The 21,203-nt window shown below is 35.4% G+C and overlaps 1 protein-coding gene across 4 annotated transcripts in view; it reads left to right on the top strand.

The window, feature by feature from the left end:
* The window catches only part of STRN (striatin), a 95,118-nt gene that overhangs the window by 52,332 nt on the left and 21,583 nt on the right, over positions 1–21,203 (top strand). For 3 of the 4 annotated variants that reach the window (XR_015248984.1, XM_086700362.1, XM_086700364.1), the window contains 6 exons: positions 1,251–1,386; positions 6,503–6,638; positions 9,660–9,770; positions 11,819–11,905; positions 12,370–12,513; positions 16,752–16,888. Coding sequence is in view for 3 of the 4 variants with exons in the window: in XM_086700362.1 (XP_086556488.1) it covers positions 1,251–1,386; positions 6,503–6,638; positions 9,660–9,770; positions 11,819–11,905; positions 12,370–12,513; positions 16,752–16,888 (751 nt within the window). In the remaining variant the exon portion in view is untranslated. The remainder of the gene's footprint in view (positions 1–1,250; positions 1,387–6,502; positions 6,639–9,659; positions 9,771–11,818; positions 11,906–12,369; positions 12,514–16,751; positions 16,889–21,203) is intronic. The other variant, XM_086700363.1, reaches the window with a different exon arrangement.

The raw sequence follows: 21,203 nt of genomic DNA, 5'->3' as shown, positions 1-21,203 counted from the left end.
CAAAGATTCTATGAAAGTCTAAATATTATGTTACTTCATTTTAATGCATGTTAAAGCCATAAGAATGGTTTAAATTGAACTCTATACAATTTTCTAGTAGGAACATCGTTTCTGTTAGTTGGAACGTTAAAATTATGGGATATGGGTAAAGGCTCAAAAATAGGACTTTTATAAGTTCTCTAAACAAATGTCATTGGAGCCTTCTTAAATGTATTCAGTAATAACTAAGACTACATTAACTTGTTTTTATAAATGTAAGATTAGATTGTTTCTTTGTGTAGATACAAACAATGCAGGCCTTATTCCTGATTATAGTTTTACCTAAAGGGTTATTGTAAGTCATTGTAAAGATGTTCAGAAAAGACCACTCTAATTGTCTTGTGTTTTGTCCTTGACCTGTGTTTTGAAACTGAAAAGGGTATTATTCTGAATCTGTCTGATTTATGTAGGGATAGAGAATAGGGTGGAAAAAAACCAAAAACATAGCTCTCAACAGATTTGAAATTTGAGATGTATCTGTTTTGAAAATTTTGTCCATAGTTGTGGTTAATTTTTTTTTTTTTTTTTTTAAGAAAATGCCTTTTATCTAAAACATTTCCTAATGAACTGGAGAGAAATCATTCTATTCTGGCTATTAGGAAATTACTAGATTTATTTTGAGGGACTAAATTAAAATTGTATATGTTTGAAAAGTCAGTCATTTTGAAAATGAATGGTTTATTCATTAACACGATCAAGTTTTGTAGTAATATTAGTTTGACTAATAAGTTATTTCATGTGCACATTTACTTTTTTCAGCTCCTTAGCTGTTCAGCAGAAATGTAAGATTGCATCAGAGAAAATTGACCTACTAGTTATTTTTTTAGTTATAGAAGTTTATATTGTTGGAGGAAGAGTTGCAGAGGGTAAAAGAACAGAGAAAAATAGAAAATATTTTTAAATGTTTAAAAAGAAAATATTTTTAAAAAGAAATACATTAAGTTTGACTTAAGGATCAAAAGAATACTGAATCAGGAGGGGCCATTAGTCTGAATAGTTATGATTGTAAAGTACTTTAAGAGTAACCACTTCCTATAGTGCTTTTCCAATTAAAATCCATGGAAATGTAATGGATAAGAATCAGTGTCGTTCATAACATGATTTGAGGGGTCATAGTTATAATATAGACAAGTTAATGCAGCATATCATGGATTAATTCTTATGTTAAGTTTAAAAAATGAACTGAGCAAGACGCACATGTTTTAAACCAGAAAATCCGAGTTAACAGATTCTGCCTCCGTGCTGGATAATTTCAAATTCCTTGAAAGTGCAGCTGCAGATTTCAGTGATGAAGATGAAGATGATGACATTGATGGAAGAGAAAAAAGCATCATTGATACTTCAACGGTGAGTTGGTTACTCAGATATTAATATTTTTAGGGATCATTATGTGTACTTTAAAAATAATCTGTGTTCTTCAACCTAAACTCTTAACTTTTTTTGTGTGTGTGAATTTGGGGACATTTAATCTAAGAGGTTTTAGTATTGAGTTAAAATTCAAGAATATTTTTAGGATGGCAGCTTTCTCTTAAAGGTCCTCACTCTTTGGGGCACCTGGCTGGCTCAGTTAGTAGTACATGTGACTCTTGATCTCAGGGTTGTGAGTTTGAGCCCCATGTTGGGTGGAGAGATTACTTAAAATATAAAAAAAAAAATCTTGAAAGGTCCTTACTCTTTGACTGGTTAGCTCATTAAACATTTCAGTATTTCTGCAGAGCTGGTGAATGTGGTAAAAATGTGTGTGTTATACCAATGCAGCGTTATTGGTGCTATAAGACAATAGAACTGACAGACCCATTATGGTGCCTGATGGCGACTGGCATCACCTCTAATTGATGAGGTTTTTGTGACTTTTGCCTGGGTTGCTTTGGTAGACAAATGTTATAGACTCTCAGAACTCTTCCATTAGATTTCTTCAAACAGATTTAAAGTTATTCTGCAGTTTTGTTTAGATCTTCATAAATTTATTGACTTTCCCATGGTAGTTTCCTGGAATAAGAAGTGTCTCTTGCTTCTTCTCCCTTCTCTTCCCTTCTCTGTTCTGTCACCTTCAGCCCCTCTTGTTATTTTCCCTCTCTTCCTTTTTCCTCCCTTCTTTTTCCTCCTCCTCCTCTCTTCTCTCTCTTCTTCTTCCCATCCTTCTCCTCTTTTAAGTAATAGATGAGGTCATGCTTTGTTTAGAAAAATGTTTACATTTCCTCTTCCATGTGTATTTAAGAAGAGTAAGGTAGAAAGCAAGGTAGGGAAGCTGACTGGACCTAGAATTGAAAGCCTTGGGGTTAAGTTCCATTTCTGTTACTAGTTACCTGTGCTTCTTATCCTTCAGGCTTAGTTTTATACTTTGTAAAACAGAGGTCATAATACCCATCTTATCCTCAGAGGATTTTGTGAGGAATAAATGAGATGTTGTATATGAAAATGATGTATACGCTTTCTGGGTGTAACTCCTCTGTTCTTGATGCTCTTTGCTTCCATCAGAGACTCTCAAATTATTACTTCCAGATTCTTATTTCCCTGAGCCACTGTTCAGTAGCATTCTGCTGGTACAGGCTTGTCATGGGCATTATTTGAACTTCAAGTAGTCACCCCCAATTTTTCGTATGCAAATACGTAGTAATAGCATGTGTTTTAATTTCCTATATGAAAAGAAAATGCCTAAACTTGTATGATCCCTTTTCTCTGTCCTAGTCATTTGGAAATTTTCTACTGCCTTGTGATTTTTATGGGTTGATTGCATTGAGATCATATTTTCCCATCAAAATACCTTATTCGTAACTCAGTGGTAAATGATCGCTGATTATGATGCTTTACATTATTTGTTAGCCATTATATTGATTTAAATATTAAGAAAATCTGTAAGTTGATTATTCTAAGTATTAAGTATGGTCTTCCTAGAAATTCGTAACCATAAACTGGTTTCAAGAATTTTTAAGTAATCAAATTCATAAAGATCTCCTATCTTCCAGTTAGTGCAGATTGTAGCAATTCTGTGACCAAGCAGTGAAGGCACAGCTAATATAAAATACTTAACCCCACTTAAGCACTGGATTCAAAAATCCTTTTAGCTTTTCAGGAAAAAATATCTCTGAACAAATAATTTCTTTGTAAAGCTTTGCTAATTTTTAGGATACTGTACACTCATTTTCATGGCTGCAGGTTAATAGCCACATACCAAAAGGACTTTCAAAGTCTAACTCTATGTAGCAATGAATAAGCATGACTTAGAAAACGTATCATGAAGCTATATAGAGAATGGCTGAAAATTATTCTATTAAAATGTTTCGTGAACAAACAGGTTTTTAAACTGTTATTTCTTTAATCAAAATCGTTTAATAGATTCAACTACGAAAATATAGGAACAAAGCCATTAGTAACTTTTATTTGTGTGTAGGCTATAAAATAGTATTGTGGTATCTTCAAAAAACTGTGTTCTCTTATCTTGCTCTTTACCCTCTATTACAGTTTGATTGTTCTTTGAGTTACATTTTGGATCATTTCCTCCTCTTTCCTTCTTCTTCCTCAAGATCAACCTCTTCATCTTATTTTTTGTTTACCATCATGGTCTTCATTCTTATCATAGTACCATTAGTTATGTGTAATAATGATCTTGAAATTATACATGTATATATAAAGTGATTATCTTTAAAATTTTGAAGGGTAACTTCACCAGCAAGATTTAGTCTCCACATTCAGATACTTAGGAAGAAAAGTAATGGGATTAAGAATCATTAACTGTTGTGTTAGTCACAGTCTTGTCCCTATTTATGTTATATTTCTTCTAATGATTTGAAAAGGGACCTTCTATCCCTTTTTCTAATCTTTGTGGCACCCTGTACAACTCCTAACTTTTTTGTATCTGCCTTAATTTCTTAAGCTGATTTGTAAACTCACTGAAGGTAAGAGTGGAGTGGAACCTTAGATGTAAGGAAAAGTAATATGTGCTTATTACAACAAACCCCACCCCTTCCCATTTACTAATCCTACTCTTTGTTGGTAACCATACTTTTCTTCTATGCCTAACCATTAAAAACACAGGAGTTTTGGGGTGCCTGGGTGGCTCACTTGGTTGAGCATCCGACTTCGGCTCAGGTCATGATCTAGCAGTTTGTGAGTTTGAGCCCCTCGTCGGGCTCTGTGTTAACAGTGCAGAGCCTGAAGCCTGCTTCTGATTCTGTGTCTCCCTCTCTCTCTGCCCCTCCCCCGCTAACACTCTGTTTCTCTCCCTCTCAAAAATAAATAAACATTAAAAAAAAAAAGTAAGAACAACAAAAAAAAACCGACAGGAGTTTTAATTTATTTAGGTTGTGGAGACTTGATAGACAGTGATCTGCAGGTTGCCATATTTTCATTCATAAGGTTATGTGGAGGAGATGAAACCTAGACCAGATTAGGAGTTAATTTTGTGACTTAATACCATATTTAGTAATAAGAATGTTGAAAATACGTTCAGACTTTCAATGGAAGTCTGTATTTTCTCTGCCCTTTTTGTTAAGCATCGAGAACAAGAATTCTCTATCTACAAGATGTTGGTGATGGCCTATCTAATTTATATCTGGTGTCCCATCAGGGTCAAGGAAAGAGAGGGATCAAGCCTCTAGGGTAAAAGAAGAGGGATTAGGCAGTGTGTTTGTGGAGCAATGAAGGTTAGCATCTTCTCTTGGCATAACTCTTGAGAGATACTTTTTGACCTTGGTCTGGCCGCCCAGGGAAAATTAGAACAAATTATTGGCATGTGGTTACAAAAGAATTCACCTTCAGCATGGGTTTTCTATACCACAGTATGTCAAACTGGTCTTGCTTTTTTTGTTTGTTTAATAGATTCATAGATGGGAGATTGGAATATGCTGTAAACATAAAAGTATGTCTTGATTTTAGGGAAATATTCTGAATAGTTAAACCAGTTATTCTAGCAGCATTAAAGAATCCTTGATTTCTCCTATTCAGTTTACACACACACACACACACACACACACACACACACACGCACGCACCAGGACAGTTAAGGCAGATAAGGTTTCATTCATTGCACCAGCTTTCTTCTTCTGATAGTGGCTTCCTGGAGTGCTGCACTGAGAAGGATTTTTGAGACTGTATCTGATCTTAGATGAAAAGCACTATGATTGGTAACTGATACCAGGAATGAGCAGGAGAACAGGGTAATACAAGTCAGGTATTTGTTATCTCTTAGAGTCTGTTTCTAGACTCTAGTCTGTCCTATTGATGAGTCTGTTGAACCCTTAAAATTTTAAACCACTCACAGTAACCCACTGATACAGTTTGATCAGCTCATGCTATTTCCATTTTGCATGAAATGAAGAAGCTGAGGTCTGGAGAAGTTGAGATACTGAGTCCATTGTAGCAAAAGAAACTGCAAACCAGTCATCCTAATTTCTTTGGGCTCTTAGTGGTGCGGGTGACTAAAAAGAAAATGATTCATAACGAGTATTGGCATATAGATCTCAAAAATTACCGCTGCATGCCTTAAGCCTAAATTTTAATCCTTCAACTGGATTTGTGATTCCAGAGACATTCCTAAATAGATAGAATGAGACATAACAGCCCTTGCCAGATTTTCTAGTAAATCTAAGTTAAGTCACACTCTGAAAGATCAAGGTTTTAGAAAAAGTTTAAATATGTAGAGAGTTATTGGAGAAAACTGATGCCAGGTTGGAACAGTAGAAATAGTAATGGGAACCTTTTTTCCCCCTCTAACCGAATACTTTCTAAGTCTTAAGGCATGCATTTTGGGATTTTAGATTTTTAAGGGAATGATGTAGTAGAGCTAACCTTTATCATGGTTATATTCTGTAAAACCTTTGCACTGTTGTGTGAAATGTTTCTCATTTTGGTTAGAATAGAATGTCTACACGTTATACAGGCTGCATCCAAGAAATGTAAGAGATGGTTGTGGTTCTCCTAGTACTGTAGTATGTCAGGGACATTTTTCATCGACTATAACAATGTTTTCAATATCTGATTTCATTCGTTTATTTAAAACAAGCCATCATTGAACAAAGTTTAAATGGTTACTTTAAAATGTGTAATGTGTATCTTTTCAAAATGACCCGTTTTCCATTGATTTGGTTAGGTATTACAGCTATTTAACATAACAAAGATCTACTTTCTGAAGAAACCAATAGTTGGGTTTTCTCATTCGATTTGAAAGGGATACTGTTTTTCTTTATTTAAATTAATTCCAGGGGCACCTCAGTGGCTCAGTCGGTTAAGTGGCTGACTTCGGCTCAGGTCATGATCTCGCGGTCAGTGAGTTCAAGCCCCGCGTCGGGCTCTGTGCTGACAGCTCAGAGCCTGGAGCCTGTTTCAGATTGTGTGTCTCCCTCTCTCTGACCCTCCCCCGTTCATGCTCTGTTTCTCTCTGTCTCAAAAATAAATAAACGTTAAAAAAAATAAAGAAATTCCATAATATATCCTAAAATTTTAATTTAGCATGTTTTTTCGTTAGATTGTTAGGAAAAAAGCATTGCCTGATAGCAGTGAAGATCGAGATACAAAAGAAGCCCTAAAGGAGTTTGACTTCTTGGTTACATCAGAGGAAGGAGACAGTGAGTCTAGAAGTGCAGGCGATGGAACAGAATGGGGTAAGGAAGCATATGGATCCCACCAGAGACGTTAAGTAAAAGAAACCAGTATTTTACCAGCAGGGCAACATCTTGAAGAACACTGTAAATTTCTCATAATGTTGAAATGTTGAACATCCTATGAACTTTTTACTATTGTCACCTTTTATCCGGTGTATATATCTGTGTGTGTGCGTGTGTGTGTGTGCATGTGTGTGTCTGTTTAAAGAAAGTTGTATTGGTTATCTTATTTTTTTTTAAATATAAGCAATATCCATGAAAATAATTTGAATCCGTATACAGACTGTTCTGTGTTTTCTGCCTAGATAGTAGAACTTGTAAATCTAGATTTTGTAGAAATTGAGTATGAGAATGTAATAGAGGGTTTTAGAGACTCCTCTCTGGCATCTTCTGTGCAAAAAGAAGTACAGATTTAAAAAATTGTAGTTACTCATTCTAGGCAGATTTCATCAGTTTGTACAAGGCATAGAAACCAATTGTATGGAAACCAATTTGACAATAAATTTCATATATTAAAAAAAAAAAAAGAATCTTGTTAGTTTCTGGCAAGTAACAGATTTCACCACACATCTTCTGTGACCTTCCATTACTATTGTTGTGAGTCTAGTGAAGATAACAATAAGGTTTAACTTTTAATTAAAAAAAAATGGAAGACACTCTAGGATCCAAAAGCTACCCAGTTTAATTTATTACTAAGATGATTGATGAAATATTAACATTTAAAAAAAATTTTTTTTGAGACAGAGGGAGACAGAGCTGGAGTGGGGGGGGGCAGATAGAGAGGGAGACACAGAATGTGAAACAGGCTCCAGGCTCTGAGTTGTCAGCACAGAGCCTGATGCGGGGCTCAAACCCACGAACCGTGAGATCATGACCTAAGCCGAAGTCGGATGCCCAACCGACTGAGCCACCCAGGCGCCCCGAAATATTAACATTTTAAATTGTTAGATCTTTCTGGAAAAATAGAGTATTTTTATTATTGATAGATTATAGTTAGAGCTATAAAAATGTTGAGAGTTTTAAAATTTATTGTGTTTAGTATATTCAGAGGCCCAATAAAGTTTTTGAAACTGTAGATTGAAATTTAAACTTCTTAAAAATAGATTCCTGTTTGTTCTGATTCATTTAGATTTATTCCAGTCATCTAACAAATATTGATAAAGTGCCTTCTATGTGCCAAGTCATTTGGTGAAGATCCTTACCCTTGTGGTCCATATAGTCTGCTAAGGGAATATAGCCAGTAAGCAATAAACATAAATGATAGAGCATGTCAGAAGGTGATAAATGTTGTGGGAAATAGAAAAAGTAGAACAGAGTAAAGGAGATAGGGAGTGCTGGGCTCAGGGTGGCCTGGAGGAGACAGATTACAATTTAAAATTGTAATGGGGTAGGCCCCATTGAGGGGTAACATCTGGACAAAAGACTTGAAGTGGATTGATGGGTTGACAGTAAGATATCTAGGGGAGGAATATTCAGGGAAAAAAAAAAGCTACAGCAAATGCCCCAGGATAGCAGTAGCCCTCATATGCTTGAGGATTCTGGGACACCAGAATGGCTGAAGCAGAGTGATTCTAAGGGGAATATGGTAACAAATGATCAAATCGTGTAGGGCCATAGACCACTGGTGAGATGGGGAACTACAGGGGAATTTGAGCAGAAGGGTGACATGGTCTGACTTTTAAAGCATCATTCTGGCTGCTGTAAAGAGAAAGACTACCTATAGTAGCCATTGTTGGTAATAATCTTGATGTTAGGGGAAAGGGGGCAATTATTGTAGTAATTCTAGCAAGAGACAGAGTGATTAGAAAAGTAGTGTATGTGCTAAGTAGTCAGATTCTAGATGTGTTTGGAAGGTAGAAAAAACAGTATTTCCTGAAATATTTGATGTGAGGTGTGAAAGAAAGGGAGTTTTTTGGTCTGAGCAAATGGCAGGATGAAACATTGGGTTTGGAAAAGGGGGGAATTTGATTTTATATGTTTAGTTGGAGATATCTTTTAGAATTTCTCATGGAAATGTAGAGTGGGCAGTTGGATATGAGTCTTGAGTTCAAGCAAGAGTTCTGAGCTAACACATAAGGTTATATAGTATATAAATTTATACTAAGTATAAAATATGTAACATATTTACTCCTTAAATTTTCTTCTCTTGAAATAGTGAAAATTAATGATTGAATTTCTTATCTGCTAGCTCAGTTTCCTGTTTAAGAACTTATAGGCTAACAAATCACTTAAATTGCTTTAAATTTTGAATGAAGGTTGATTGATAAGTTTACAAAGTGCTGTTTATAAGGCCTGTAAAAAAAAATGATTAGTTGATGAACACATGCCAAAAATATAAAATTTTTGAAATGAAAAGATCATTGGGGCGCCTGGGTGGCGCAGTCGGTTAAGCGTCCGACTTCAACCAGGTCACGATCTCGCGGTCCGGGAGTTCGAGCCCCGCGTCAGGCTCTGGGCTGATGGCTCGGAGCCTGGAGCCTGTTTCCGATTCTGTGTCTCCCTCTCTCTCTGCCCCTCCCCCGTTCATGCTCTGTCTCTCTCTGTCACAAAAATAAATAAAAAACGTTGAAAAAAATTTAAAAAAAAAAAAAAAAAAAAAAAAAAAAAAGAAATGAAAAGATCATTGAAGACTGTTTTGTATAATCTCTTAATAATAATCTTCTCTCATTACATAAATTAATAAGTGTTTTTTTTTGTGAGTCAGTCATAACTGAATTCAGAAAATGGAATGAAAATGAGGGCTTCTCATTATAGAGTTGTGGGGCTTAATTTAATAAAAGTCACTCAAATCTTCTAGTGTTTTTTTCTGTTTCTTTCAAGAGAAATTTAATATTATTACCTAGGAAATTGAATTGTCGTTTCTTAGATATTACATTTTGTATGACTTATAAGCAATAACTTTAAAATTAGTGTTACATTGAAGAAAATGGTTGTTGTCATTCAGTGACACAACAGTGAATTGACTTATAGTGTTCAATATTTAATTTAAAAAGGCTATTTCATTTGTTTTACTCTATTTAGAAAAGGAAGACCAGTGTCTCATGCCTGAAGCCTGGAATGTGGACCAGGGAGTAATTACCAAACTCAAGGAACAATACAAAAAGGAGAGAAAGGGGAAAAAGGGGGTGAAGAGTAAGTGGAAAACATTGTATCTGTAAACCATAAATCTTTCCTTTTTTTATATCCCCCAATTTTTTTCCCCAATGTTTTCCTAAAACCACTTACTCTTTTTCTTTTCTGCTCCTGGTCTCTTTCGTTTTCATCTGCTCTCAGGGGTTGAAATTAAGTGGTTAGTTATTTGATTGTGACCTTAAAAAAATAAAAACAACCATGCTTCTGATTATGGAATCATAATATATCCCAATAATAAATCTAGAGCCTTGTGAGAATATGGAACTATATATTCAAAACATAGTGATAATTTCATTTTTAAAGTATATGTGCTTAATTACCACAATGATTTTTCACTGTTGACAGTTTTAAATCTCATCTAGTTTGACCCTCTGGCAATCCACCAAAATTACTGCATATAATTTTAGACCTTGGAGACAGAAAGTTAATTTCTACCCCTGAATATTCTGTGTGTTCATAACACACAGTTCATTTGCTCTCACTACTATATGCTATACAGGGCAGAGAGTCAAATACACAACTTTTAAAAGTATTTATTTTCTAATTTAAGAATTTTGGTCAATTTCATTTATAATAATATTGCCAATTAGCTTTTTTCTTTTTAATAAGATGTCTGCCATATAAAAACTGGAAGCTAAAATGAAATTGCTAGCCCTGTGAACCATATATAAACATATATATATATAATTATGCAAATTATTAGGTTTAGCAGTAGATCTAATTAAGTATGTAAAGTAGAAACCTTGAAGAAGCTTTCAAGCATCCCTGAAAACCATCTAAAACACCTTTTTAGGACAGCAAAGCTAAACTACCTCCTGTGCTTCCACTCCCGTTGACCATATGCACATGGGTCTCCCTTTTATGGCAAAAGGAATTGTATCCTTTGGGATATTAAAGTAGTGTAAAGTGGGATTAAAATCCAGTTTAGTGAAACATGTATTTAAAAGTTGGAAAAAGCATAGTTGTTATTGATAAACAATTCAAATCTTTATTTAAAATATGCTAGGAGTTACAAGTATTTAACTTGAATGGATTAAAAAGTCAGTGGCTATTTTTGATGTTATACTTGTAACGATTACATAACTAAGAACTATTATTTGATGCGTTCTCAATATAAATTAAATTATAATGAGAAATATTAATATTAAAACATTAAGAGCATTTTGTACTTTTTATCCAAATGTATGGATAATAAATGTGATCTTGAACAGTAATGAGACATGATTTACTAGGGCTTTTCAGAGCCATGGCAAAACCAGTTACACTGAAATTTTAATGCAAATGTCATAAATGAGAAAGGAGAATATTTTAATTTTCAGGTTGACATAAGTTGATATTTCTTTAAGTCATTATGCTACAATAATGTTTTGAAATGTAAAAAATCTCTCATTTGGAAGGGTATCCAGGATTTACGTAGAATCCACCTACTATTATACTGGTTATTCAGTTCTTGTCAAATATCAAGACATTGCTATAGTTGGCATTTAGCACTTACGATCTAAAATGGCACCATTTGACTGGAACCGTATTCCTACTAATGGAAGCTATTGGCTTTCCTGAATCTGGAGATTATGATCAGCATGCAGGTATATAGCACATAGTTTTTTTGTATGACAAAGAAAAATGACTACAGGGGGAGAAATTTTAATATCTTAGGGTAGAGGGACTGCAGGGTGAGGCTCCACACATTTTGTTTATCATCATCAGTTCACACTGTTTTCATAAAATGGTGATCTGGGAACAAGTGAAGACATGGTAAAAACAGAACTGAAGCAAAACTTTGACCTGGTATGAAGCAGAAATTTACAAACCCCCACAAATATCTTTTTAATTGAACGTTTACTGTTGGAAAAATTTGATTCCTATTGATATGGGCCAGTAGAAATATTTCCAGTCAAATCGTGTACTCCAATCATACGGTCTTGAAATATATTTCTAGGTAGTAGTTAAAATTGCTTAAAAATAGTTGTATTCTTTGCTGGTATAGGAAAAAAAACCATAATGGACTATGGGTAAGATTTTCCCATTCTTAATTAAACTTGTAACAGGAAAAACTACCGAAGATCTGTTTCAGCCTCTATCCTATATAAAACAGTCAAAACAGGGATGTGGGAGAATGAAGAATCAAAGTTCAGGTAAGTAATCAGTAGGGTATGAGACTTCACCTCGGGTACCATAGCTTCAGGATGTAAGGCAGTGAATGCAACTTCACATAAATGGACAAAAAGGAATGTTGCCGTTTAACTCAGTACACAGTAGCTTCACAATCCCTGGTATCTGTCGTCATTTAGAGCAATATATAAGGATTAAAAGAATGCTATTATTTTTAATGGTCCAAATTGCATATGAACATGATTTTTTATTGAAATAGCGATATTATTCCATTAGCTTAATTTTAAAAATATATGTAAAACATAATTCTTCTCAAGAAATAAACTTTTAAAATAATTTGAAAACTTGGAAAGTAATTACTTTTTAATATAGTAGGGTAGTTTTAAAGGTGAATGTAAGCAAATGTGAATAAGGTTTATGGCACCATTTTGATACAGTTGGATAATTCCATTCTTTTTTGTTCTCTTCCTCCCTATTTCTGGGCTAGGGCCCAATAGGTCAAAACTACAAGATATGCTTGCTAACTTGAGAGATGTTGATGAACTTCCCTCGTTACAGCCATCTGTGGGTTCACCTTCCAGACCCACCAGCTCCAGGCTTCCAGAACACGAAATAAATAGGGCAGACGAAGGTAAGTATATGACACTCCCGAGTGCGCGCATACACACACACACACACACACACACACATATGCATATCTAAATTCAGTTATTAGAAAGGACTTTCCTAAGAAAATAACTTTATTTTACGTATGTTTGATCGACATGGTGTTCCCCAAATGTAGGCTTTCTTACATTCACGGGGTTTGATTCCCCCTTCAATCTGTTAGACTTGAAAAGGGTGCATAAACAGCAAGTCCAACTCCAGATTCTAGTCCACCTCCCTAGAAGCCGTGTATTTGATATGTATAGGCTGTTTTATTCACCCTACTGCAACAAGAAGAAAATTAAGTCCATATGATAGGTAGTAAATGTTTACTTCGAGATTCACATAAATATTTTCAGATGTTTTCTTTAAAGTTTGTCATTGATAAGTGAAAACGGGGGGCGGGGGGGGGGGAAGGACACCTGAAAGTCTACTCACACTTGCAACTGTGTTTCTTTAGGTTCCCTTTCAGTCCTTGTCTAACTGTGTGTATTTTTTTTTAACAAAGTTACAGTCACCACATAGAGTAATTCTATCTTGTTTTATTTATGTAACATAAAGTCCCAAAACAACTTTCATCATTATAATTTTGAGATTACACATTATATTTTAGACTTGATACTTCACCATATCCCTTTTGGATATTTAGGTTCCCAGTTTTTTACAGTACCGTCTTACGATATTTAAATACAATTCTGCCTGTTTTCTAGACATAAGTTCTGACTTATCTATTTATAAATAGATAAAATGCTTATATGTAGAAATTGATCTAAACTTTTTTTTAATGTTTATTATTTTGAGAGAGAAAGAGAGAGAGAGAAAGTGTATGTGCAAGTGGGGGGAGGGGCAGAGAGAATTCCAAGCAGGCTCTGCATGCTGTCAACACAAAGCATGATGTGGGGGCTTGAACCCACGAACCATGAGATCATGACCTGACCCGAAATCAAGAGTCAGGTGCTTAACTGACTGAGCCACCCAGGCACCCCTAGAAATTGATTTTAAAGTATGTATTTACATTAGCTGAAAATCCAGTATGATGTAAAAGGAACCTTAATGATTAATAAATATTTTTCAATATTTATTTTTTAAAATTGCCTGAATTTAAATACTGTAATTGTTTGCAGTGAATATGCTTCTTCAAATTACTATTTATTGAATAAAACAGAGAAAAAGCCACAGAAAAATCATAAGTGTTTTTCTTTCTTGGGTTTTAAATCCAGTTACATTTTAGAGAGACATAAACTGATAGAACCTTGATGGACAGATTTTCATGGTCGGAGTACTTTTTAAATGAAACTTTTGACCATCACATGGTTAGTTATTTATTAGAGTTAATTTTATACATAGTATACCTGGAATTTATTACTCATACATTAAGTAACGAAGACTTGTACATTACACCTTTATACTCTAAATACACAATTTCTTTGATATAGAGACGTCTTTTGAATTAAAGATGTGAAGTCATGGGCCTCATTAGGTGTGTTTGTTGTCCTCTAGGAGATACATTCACTTGACACTATCCATGTGAGAATTTTAATCAGTTTGTTATTCTAAGATCAAGTCTAGATAAGAAGTTCATTTTTCTTTTGTTCTAGTAACTCCTAAAGAGTTTTATCAGAGATTTCATCTTGCAGAATTCTAATAACAGAGACAGAATAAGTACTATATACTAAATGACAAATGTATAGAAGCATTACATAAGCCACAGAAAGTGCCCTTCATGGGAAAAAATATTGAAGAACCTTAAAACTGAAGCATTGAATATCCAACTTACTATCTCTAACATGGGTCCTATAAGCTTTCTTCCTCAGTGAAAGGTTTTCAAAAATATAAGAAGTATGTAAGAAATACACGGTGTATTTAATTGCCCATGAATGATGCCTCTTGGTCTCCAGTTTAGTTTCAGAAAAAGTGTCCATAGCCTGTGTGTGCTATAAATGTTTATCACTTTATTTTTGTTTTAATGGTTTTGTTTTAATTATTTAACTGTAAATAGTAAAGAGGCACAGTTAAATAATTTTGTAAAAGCTGAAGAAATGTGGCCTATTGTCTCAAGTTGTAAGGAGTCTTAGAGTTCTGCCCATGGTCACTCCCTCTGGCCCTCGGGTCTGCTGGCTTAGCCAGGGAGTGTGCTGGAAGGAGCTCTGCCTTTGTTTCAAGGTTTTACATGGCCATTTTTAGAGCATTGTTTAAATTAGCCCAAACAGAGTGTATGCTCAAATCCCATGAATCTTAGTCTTGTTTTTAAGAGTCCTTTTTATTTCACACCTGAACAAAGTTGTCTGGATACAGTAGAAATGAAAACAAACAAAACACCTGGCTGAAGACCCAGTCTCATAGTCTCCTGTGAGTCATTTGATTGAAATTTGGCATGAAAATTGCTATTCTAACCTAAACAGTCTCCACCCTGCAGTAGTTAATGTGAGAGCTGCTCGAACCCCTCAGAGGATATGTGGTATGTTTGGGTAAAACCCATTTTTATTATTGCTGCTTTATTGCATGGTGGTTTTAATTGCATAAGGTCTTAATTTATGTTCTCCTTTGTTCTTACAAGGGTTTTAAGACATAACTCTTATGTCTACTATTTTTAAGACATAACTATTCTTTCATTTCTTCAACAAATACTTATGATTGAATCTAAACTTACATAATTTAAAGCTGAAAAACACCTTTAAATCCAGTTTTCTACATATGCTAATTAATATATTGACTTGTTTTTCTTAAGGAAACAAAACATTTTTTAGCAGCCGGAGTTTAAACTGTTAAATTCGTCTTATCAACTTATAAATGTTTGTTATTAGTAAAGTAACCACCTCTAGAAAACTACTCAAAGACTATCTTTGACAGTTTGCCAGCATAATTGCATTTATAAAAATCAACAATTTACTATTGACCAAATTAGGTAAAACTCCTGTTTTACTTTGGCATTTTGCTTTTAACTGATTCTTCTATGATGGTGATTGGAGGAATTGGATTGGTATGTTCAGTGTCATCTATTACAAAGAAGATATGGCGTCAGCTCACGGTTAATGAAACTGTTCAAACGGACACGTCGTTAAAAAAAGTCTTTGAAATAAAAATCCACTTATAGTGAAAAGAAAATGTCTTTGAAGCAGACATTTTTAACTGAACTATACCTGTGGAAAACTGTAGAAGTGGTAAGGGAGCAGGTCAGTGAATTATCACAAAGTGAACCCAGCTGTGTTACCACTCCCTCGGTCAGAATCCGAACATTACCAGGGTCTTGAAGGGCTGCTTGGGCTTCAAGTTACTGCTTCTCCCCTTCTCTCCAGACGCAGTCCTGAGTTCTAACACCAACATTAAGTTTGCCTCATATAGGCATATTTTATAGTTGTAACTATTTTACTTCTTTCTTTTTTTTTTTTAATGTTGATTTATTTTGAGAGAGAGAGAGAGAGAATGCACCATGAGCAGGGGAGAGGCAGAGAGAAAGGGAGAGAGAGAATCCCAAGCAGACTCTGTGCTGTCAGCATGGAGCCTAATGTGGGGCTCAAATTCACGAACTGTGAGATCATGACCTGAGCTGAAATCAAGAGTCAGACGCTTAACTGAGCCACCCACCCAGTTGTAATAACCATTTTCGTTTGAAATTTTCTGTATTCTTCCGAGTTATAGAATTAAGCAATTTTATTTTGAATGAGACCAGGAGTGTTCAGATCACTTGTTACTTATGTTTAATATTTGATAGAAGTAATTTGAGTAATTAACATGAAATAGCAAACGAGGAAAGCCTACTTTGCTTTAGTCGTATTATTTTTTTGTATAGTGAAAAAGAAGGGACAATGGTCTATTGGATTTGTTTCCTGTTGTACTTTTCTTTTTTCTCTTTCTTTTTTTTAATGTTTATTTATTTTTGAGAGAGAGGAGAGAGGGAGCCAGAGGATCCAATGTGGGATCTAGAGGGGCTGCGGAGAGCCCAATGCGGGGCCCGAACCCACAAACAGCAAGATCATGATCTGAACCAAAGTCAGATGCTTAACCAACTAAGCCACCCACAGGCCCCTCGTGTTGTACTTTTCAAATGAGATACCTTTGCCTATGGTTAAGATACGGAAAAAGCAACCAGTTCTTGAGGATTTTCTGCTCACTGAATTTTACTGTGTTTGAATGCATTTAAAAATAATCAAATATAGACATGCCCTTAAGAGACTGTTTACACTTTAGAAGTTTTTTTATGTGTCTTCTGTCTTCCCCCTTCAGTGGAAGCATTGACCTTTCCTCCTTCTTCTGGGAAGTCCTTCATCATGGGAGCAGATGAAGCCCTTGAAAGTGAACTGGGACTTGGAGAATTGGCTGGACTTACAGTGGCCAATGAAGCAGATTCACTAACTTATGATGTGAGTCATAGTTTTATTTTTGTTGTTTTTTCATTTCTTAAAAATAAAAAGTTAACCTAATAGAAAAAGATAACAGTGGTAAAATTTCTTTACAGGTATAGAATTTGGTTCTGTTTTAATTGCAAACTTTGAAAATACAGTATTTTTCACATTGTGTAGAGATTAAAATTATGGTCTTTGCCTAAATCCGTAAGTTTTTATATCTTGTTTATTGGTTTTAGATTAAGGGAAAGAATTCCCTTTCTGTTACCAAGTTTGGGTTTTATGTTTTAAGGCACCAGAGATCACTTGAAATTCATGCCTCCCTAATGGCAACATTTGAGTTTCTTCTCCAGTACATTATCAGTGAATACTTGGTCTACAGGAGATTTTAGTTATTGTTAGGCAGGGATGTCTACAGGGTGTCTTGAAGATGTTAAGGCCGACCCATCAGTGATTTAGACCAAAACTGAAATCGTCATACCTTTACACATGCATGCGTTTACTTAATCCCAAACACAGTTGTTTTATAACTACATTTAAATTGTCAGAAAAACAGTTGCTTGTTTTATAAAGTATTTACAACCTGTCTTGTCTTGATGAAAATGGTCTCACTTTGATACCTCATTATCTTTGTTGGAGAACACAGTATAGCTCCTACCACATGGGGGCTGTAAAGATGGATGCTTAAGCAAACCATGGATGTGAGAAGGATGTGCTCCAAAGAGGAACCTCACCACTCACTCCTCTTCCTACAAATCAAAATTCTCACTCTTTGCTAAGTCCATTAGTAAGTCTTTTGGGTTCTTCCTCCAAAAATACCTAAAATCGTTAGCTGTTTTTTACTTTTCATCCTACTCCATTGTTTTCTTCACCTGGAACTACTACAATAACCTCATCTAAATGGGCTCTTGGTTCCCCATTCTCTGCATATATGATACAGGTTTTTAAAAAATATTTGTTTCCAGTAGCTTTGTATTCTTATATTCTACATCTGTTGTGTATAAAAACACAATTTAGTTGACTTTTGTTTTTTCATCTAATATTTGACAACCTTTTTATTTTTTTAATTTTATTTAATTTTTATGTATGTATGTACTTATTTTTGAGAGGGCGCAAATGAGCGAGGGGCAGAGAGAGAGAGAGACAGAATCCCATGAGGGGCAGAGAGCGAGGGGGAGAGAGAGAGAGAGAGAGAGAGAGAGAAAGAAAGAAAGAAGCGGGGCTCACGCTCGCCCCATAAGGGGCTGGAACTCCTGAGTCACAAGATCATGATCTGAGCAGACGTCGGATGCTTAACCAGCTGAGCCACCCAGGTGCCCCTGACAACGTTTTTAATTGGACCACTGAGTCCATTTCTTTTTAAAGTAATTACTGATATATTTGGATTTAAGCCCACTGTTTATTTGTACTACCTGTTCTGTGTTCTTTTTTCTCCTATTTTTAGCTATATTGGGATTCTTTTTTATAAGTCACCCCCACTCCATTATTTGGAGATTATGCAGTCTTTCATTACTCTTTCTATTGTTACCCTACAGATTACCACACATATCCTTATCAAAATTTTAATGCACAGACCTTTAGAACACTTTTAACTATACTTAAAAAATTCCTACTGTATATATATGTTACTATTACTATATATTTTGTGTCGACATTTATCTCCTACAAGATAATGTTTTATACACTCAACATTCAGTTAGGTTATCCATTTTACATGATTCATTTTGCTTTATTCTGTTCTCCCCTGCGCATCTGACTGTCCATCTGGAACACTTTTCTTTTACTCTAAGAACAGTTAATATTTCTCTTTGGTGAAGGTCTACTGGTATCCAATTCCCTCAGTTTCTGGTTTTATTCTTTATTTCACCTGAGTGGGTTAACTTTTATCTCTGGTATTGAGTTCCAGTTGGCAAGGTTTTTGTTTTGTTTTGTTTTGTTTTGTTTTGCATTTAGTTTCACTTTAAACATTCTAAATATATTACTTCATTTTCTTCCTTCGTTTTCTGCTAAAGTCAGCTGTCATTTCTTTTATTGGTCGTTCAATGTTAGTCTGATTTTTTTTTTCTTCTATGACTCATAATCTTCCTATGTCTTGACTGTTAGCCAAGGTTTAGTTTTCTTTTTATTTAACCTTCATGAAGTTCTTAGACCTTCTTGGCTTAGTATGTTTTTCTCAGTTTTATATAAAGTTCTCAGCTATTTATCTTCAAATACTGCTTTTACACATCTCTCTTTCTTCTCCTTCTGGAACTCTAGTTATATTGTTAGAACTCTCTACATCCTCTGTCTCCTGCTCCCTTTGTTATGTATTTTCCATCTTTTGTCTCTATACTTCACTCTAGATGTTTTTATGACCCATCTTCTGGTTAACTAATTCTTTCTTCAGTTATGTGTAATGTGTAATTAAACCTATCTACTTAGGTCTTACATTGTTTGCTTCTAGAATTCTTTTTCTATAGATTTATTCCAAAATTTACAATGTTGTCTTTTATCTTCTTGAACACAGTAAGCATGATTATGTTCCCAGTTGTTTTCATTAAGCTGTATAATCTTGTGTGGGCATGGTTATTTTTTATTGTGTCCAAATAACCATACTTGAAAAAATGTCTATAGAAATAACTTTAGGCCTAGGATGATACCTTCCCCCAGGGAGTATATTTTAATTTGCTTCTCTCAAATGTCTGTAGCCAGTAGAAATCTGGATCACCTCATTTCAGTTTCAGTTTTTCAGATGATTTAAAGCTGATCTGCAGTCTCTGCAAGGGCTTTTGTTCTAGTTCACGCTTCTGTCTAGGATGCAACCCTTTGGACTCAAAACCCAAAGCACAGTGGTTCACCAAGCCCCACCTTCTTGGCAGGCCCTGGACACCAGTCTGTATCTCCTTGCACTGCCCAAGCGTCAAAAGCACAGCCTGACCTCTCAACCATCCCCTCTGGAATCAGTAAATACCCTCTGGGGAGAAACAACTCCAAATATCAGGCTCACCTTTTTAGATTTCTGTCTTCCCCTAAATCCTGGCCTCCTTTTTCTTCACTATTTTTCTGGTTCTCCATTTAAAAATTATTAGCTCTGCTTTTCTACTTGTCCTCAGTACAGACTTGATCCTAATGGTCTAGTCTACATCATGGCTAAAAGCAGAAGTTCCCATGAGATGCTTTTGTCCTCTCTATACGTACCTCACAAAGATTTTGTCCCATATGTTATAGAATTCAGTCATGTCTGTAGACAAATGTCATTCTTTTTTTTTTTTTTTTTTTTTTTAGCTGTTGTTAAAAACTTAGTGTTATGTCTGTGTTTCTAAAAGAAGTCTCTAGTTCTAATAAATATATTAGTAACCTACCGCTGTGTAACAAATTGCACACGACACAGCTTAAAACAACATTTGTTACAGTTTCTGGAGGCCAGCAATCTGGGGCAGCATAGCTGTGTGGTTCTGGTCTGTCATGTGGTTATAGTAAGCATGTAGCAGGGGTTGCAGTCTTAAATGAAGACTTGGGAAGATCTCCTTCCAGGCTCTCTCATGCAGTTGTTCAAAAGCCTTGGTTCCTTGCTGGCTATTGGCTGGGGACTAGTTTCTCACCCAGGAGCCTCTGTGTGGCGTTCTCGGTGGAGCAGCTGGCTTCTCCCAGTGTGGGTGTACTTGAAAAGAGAGTGAGCAAGAACACCCAAGATGCGAGGTTTTATGACCTGATTTTGGAAGTAATTTGCCACCACTTTTGCTATATGTTATTGGTCACACAGAGCAACCCTGTATTGTGGCAGGGGACTTCACAAGGTGTAAATATGAGGACGTAGGGCTGACCAGGAACCATCTTAGTGGCTGTCTACCACATTAAGACATTCAGAAGGAATCTAATTGTTTTTGTATATGAAAATCTTTCAGCTCTTCAGTAAGAGCAAACAAGAGTCAACTTAGTTGTTCTGCCTCTCCCCCTGCTCCACGCACCCCCAACCCCCATGCAAAGATAACCAGCCCCAGATCTTATAGTAGTTCCTTGTATCATGTGTTCTGTCTTCTTACTGCTCCAGTTGTGACCTGCTCTATCCAAATTTTTCTGCAGACTTTTAAACTTCTGGGTCCTAAGTTATAGTTTGTATTACGAGTGTAGCCTCTTAAGTCAGGCTATTTGGTTTTGAATCCTGAGTCTTCCACTTACTAGAGGGAACTCATTCAGCTTCTCTTTTCTTTACATGTCTGGTCCTTAAAGTGGGAATAATGTTGATTCCTTCATAGAGCTGTTGTGACACTTAAGTGAGTTAATGCGTGTTAAGTTTTTGAAAAATGTATAAAGTAACGAATAATGCTCAAAATAGCAGTTATTATTAGTATTG

The sequence above is a fragment of the Puma concolor genome, chromosome A3 (assembly GCF_028749965.1).
Source record: "Puma concolor isolate L17-30 chromosome A3, mPumCon1.1.hap2, whole genome shotgun sequence".
Taxonomy (NCBI): Eukaryota; Metazoa; Chordata; class Mammalia; order Carnivora; family Felidae; genus Puma; species Puma concolor.
This window is presented reverse-complemented; position numbering and strand designations above follow the sequence as displayed.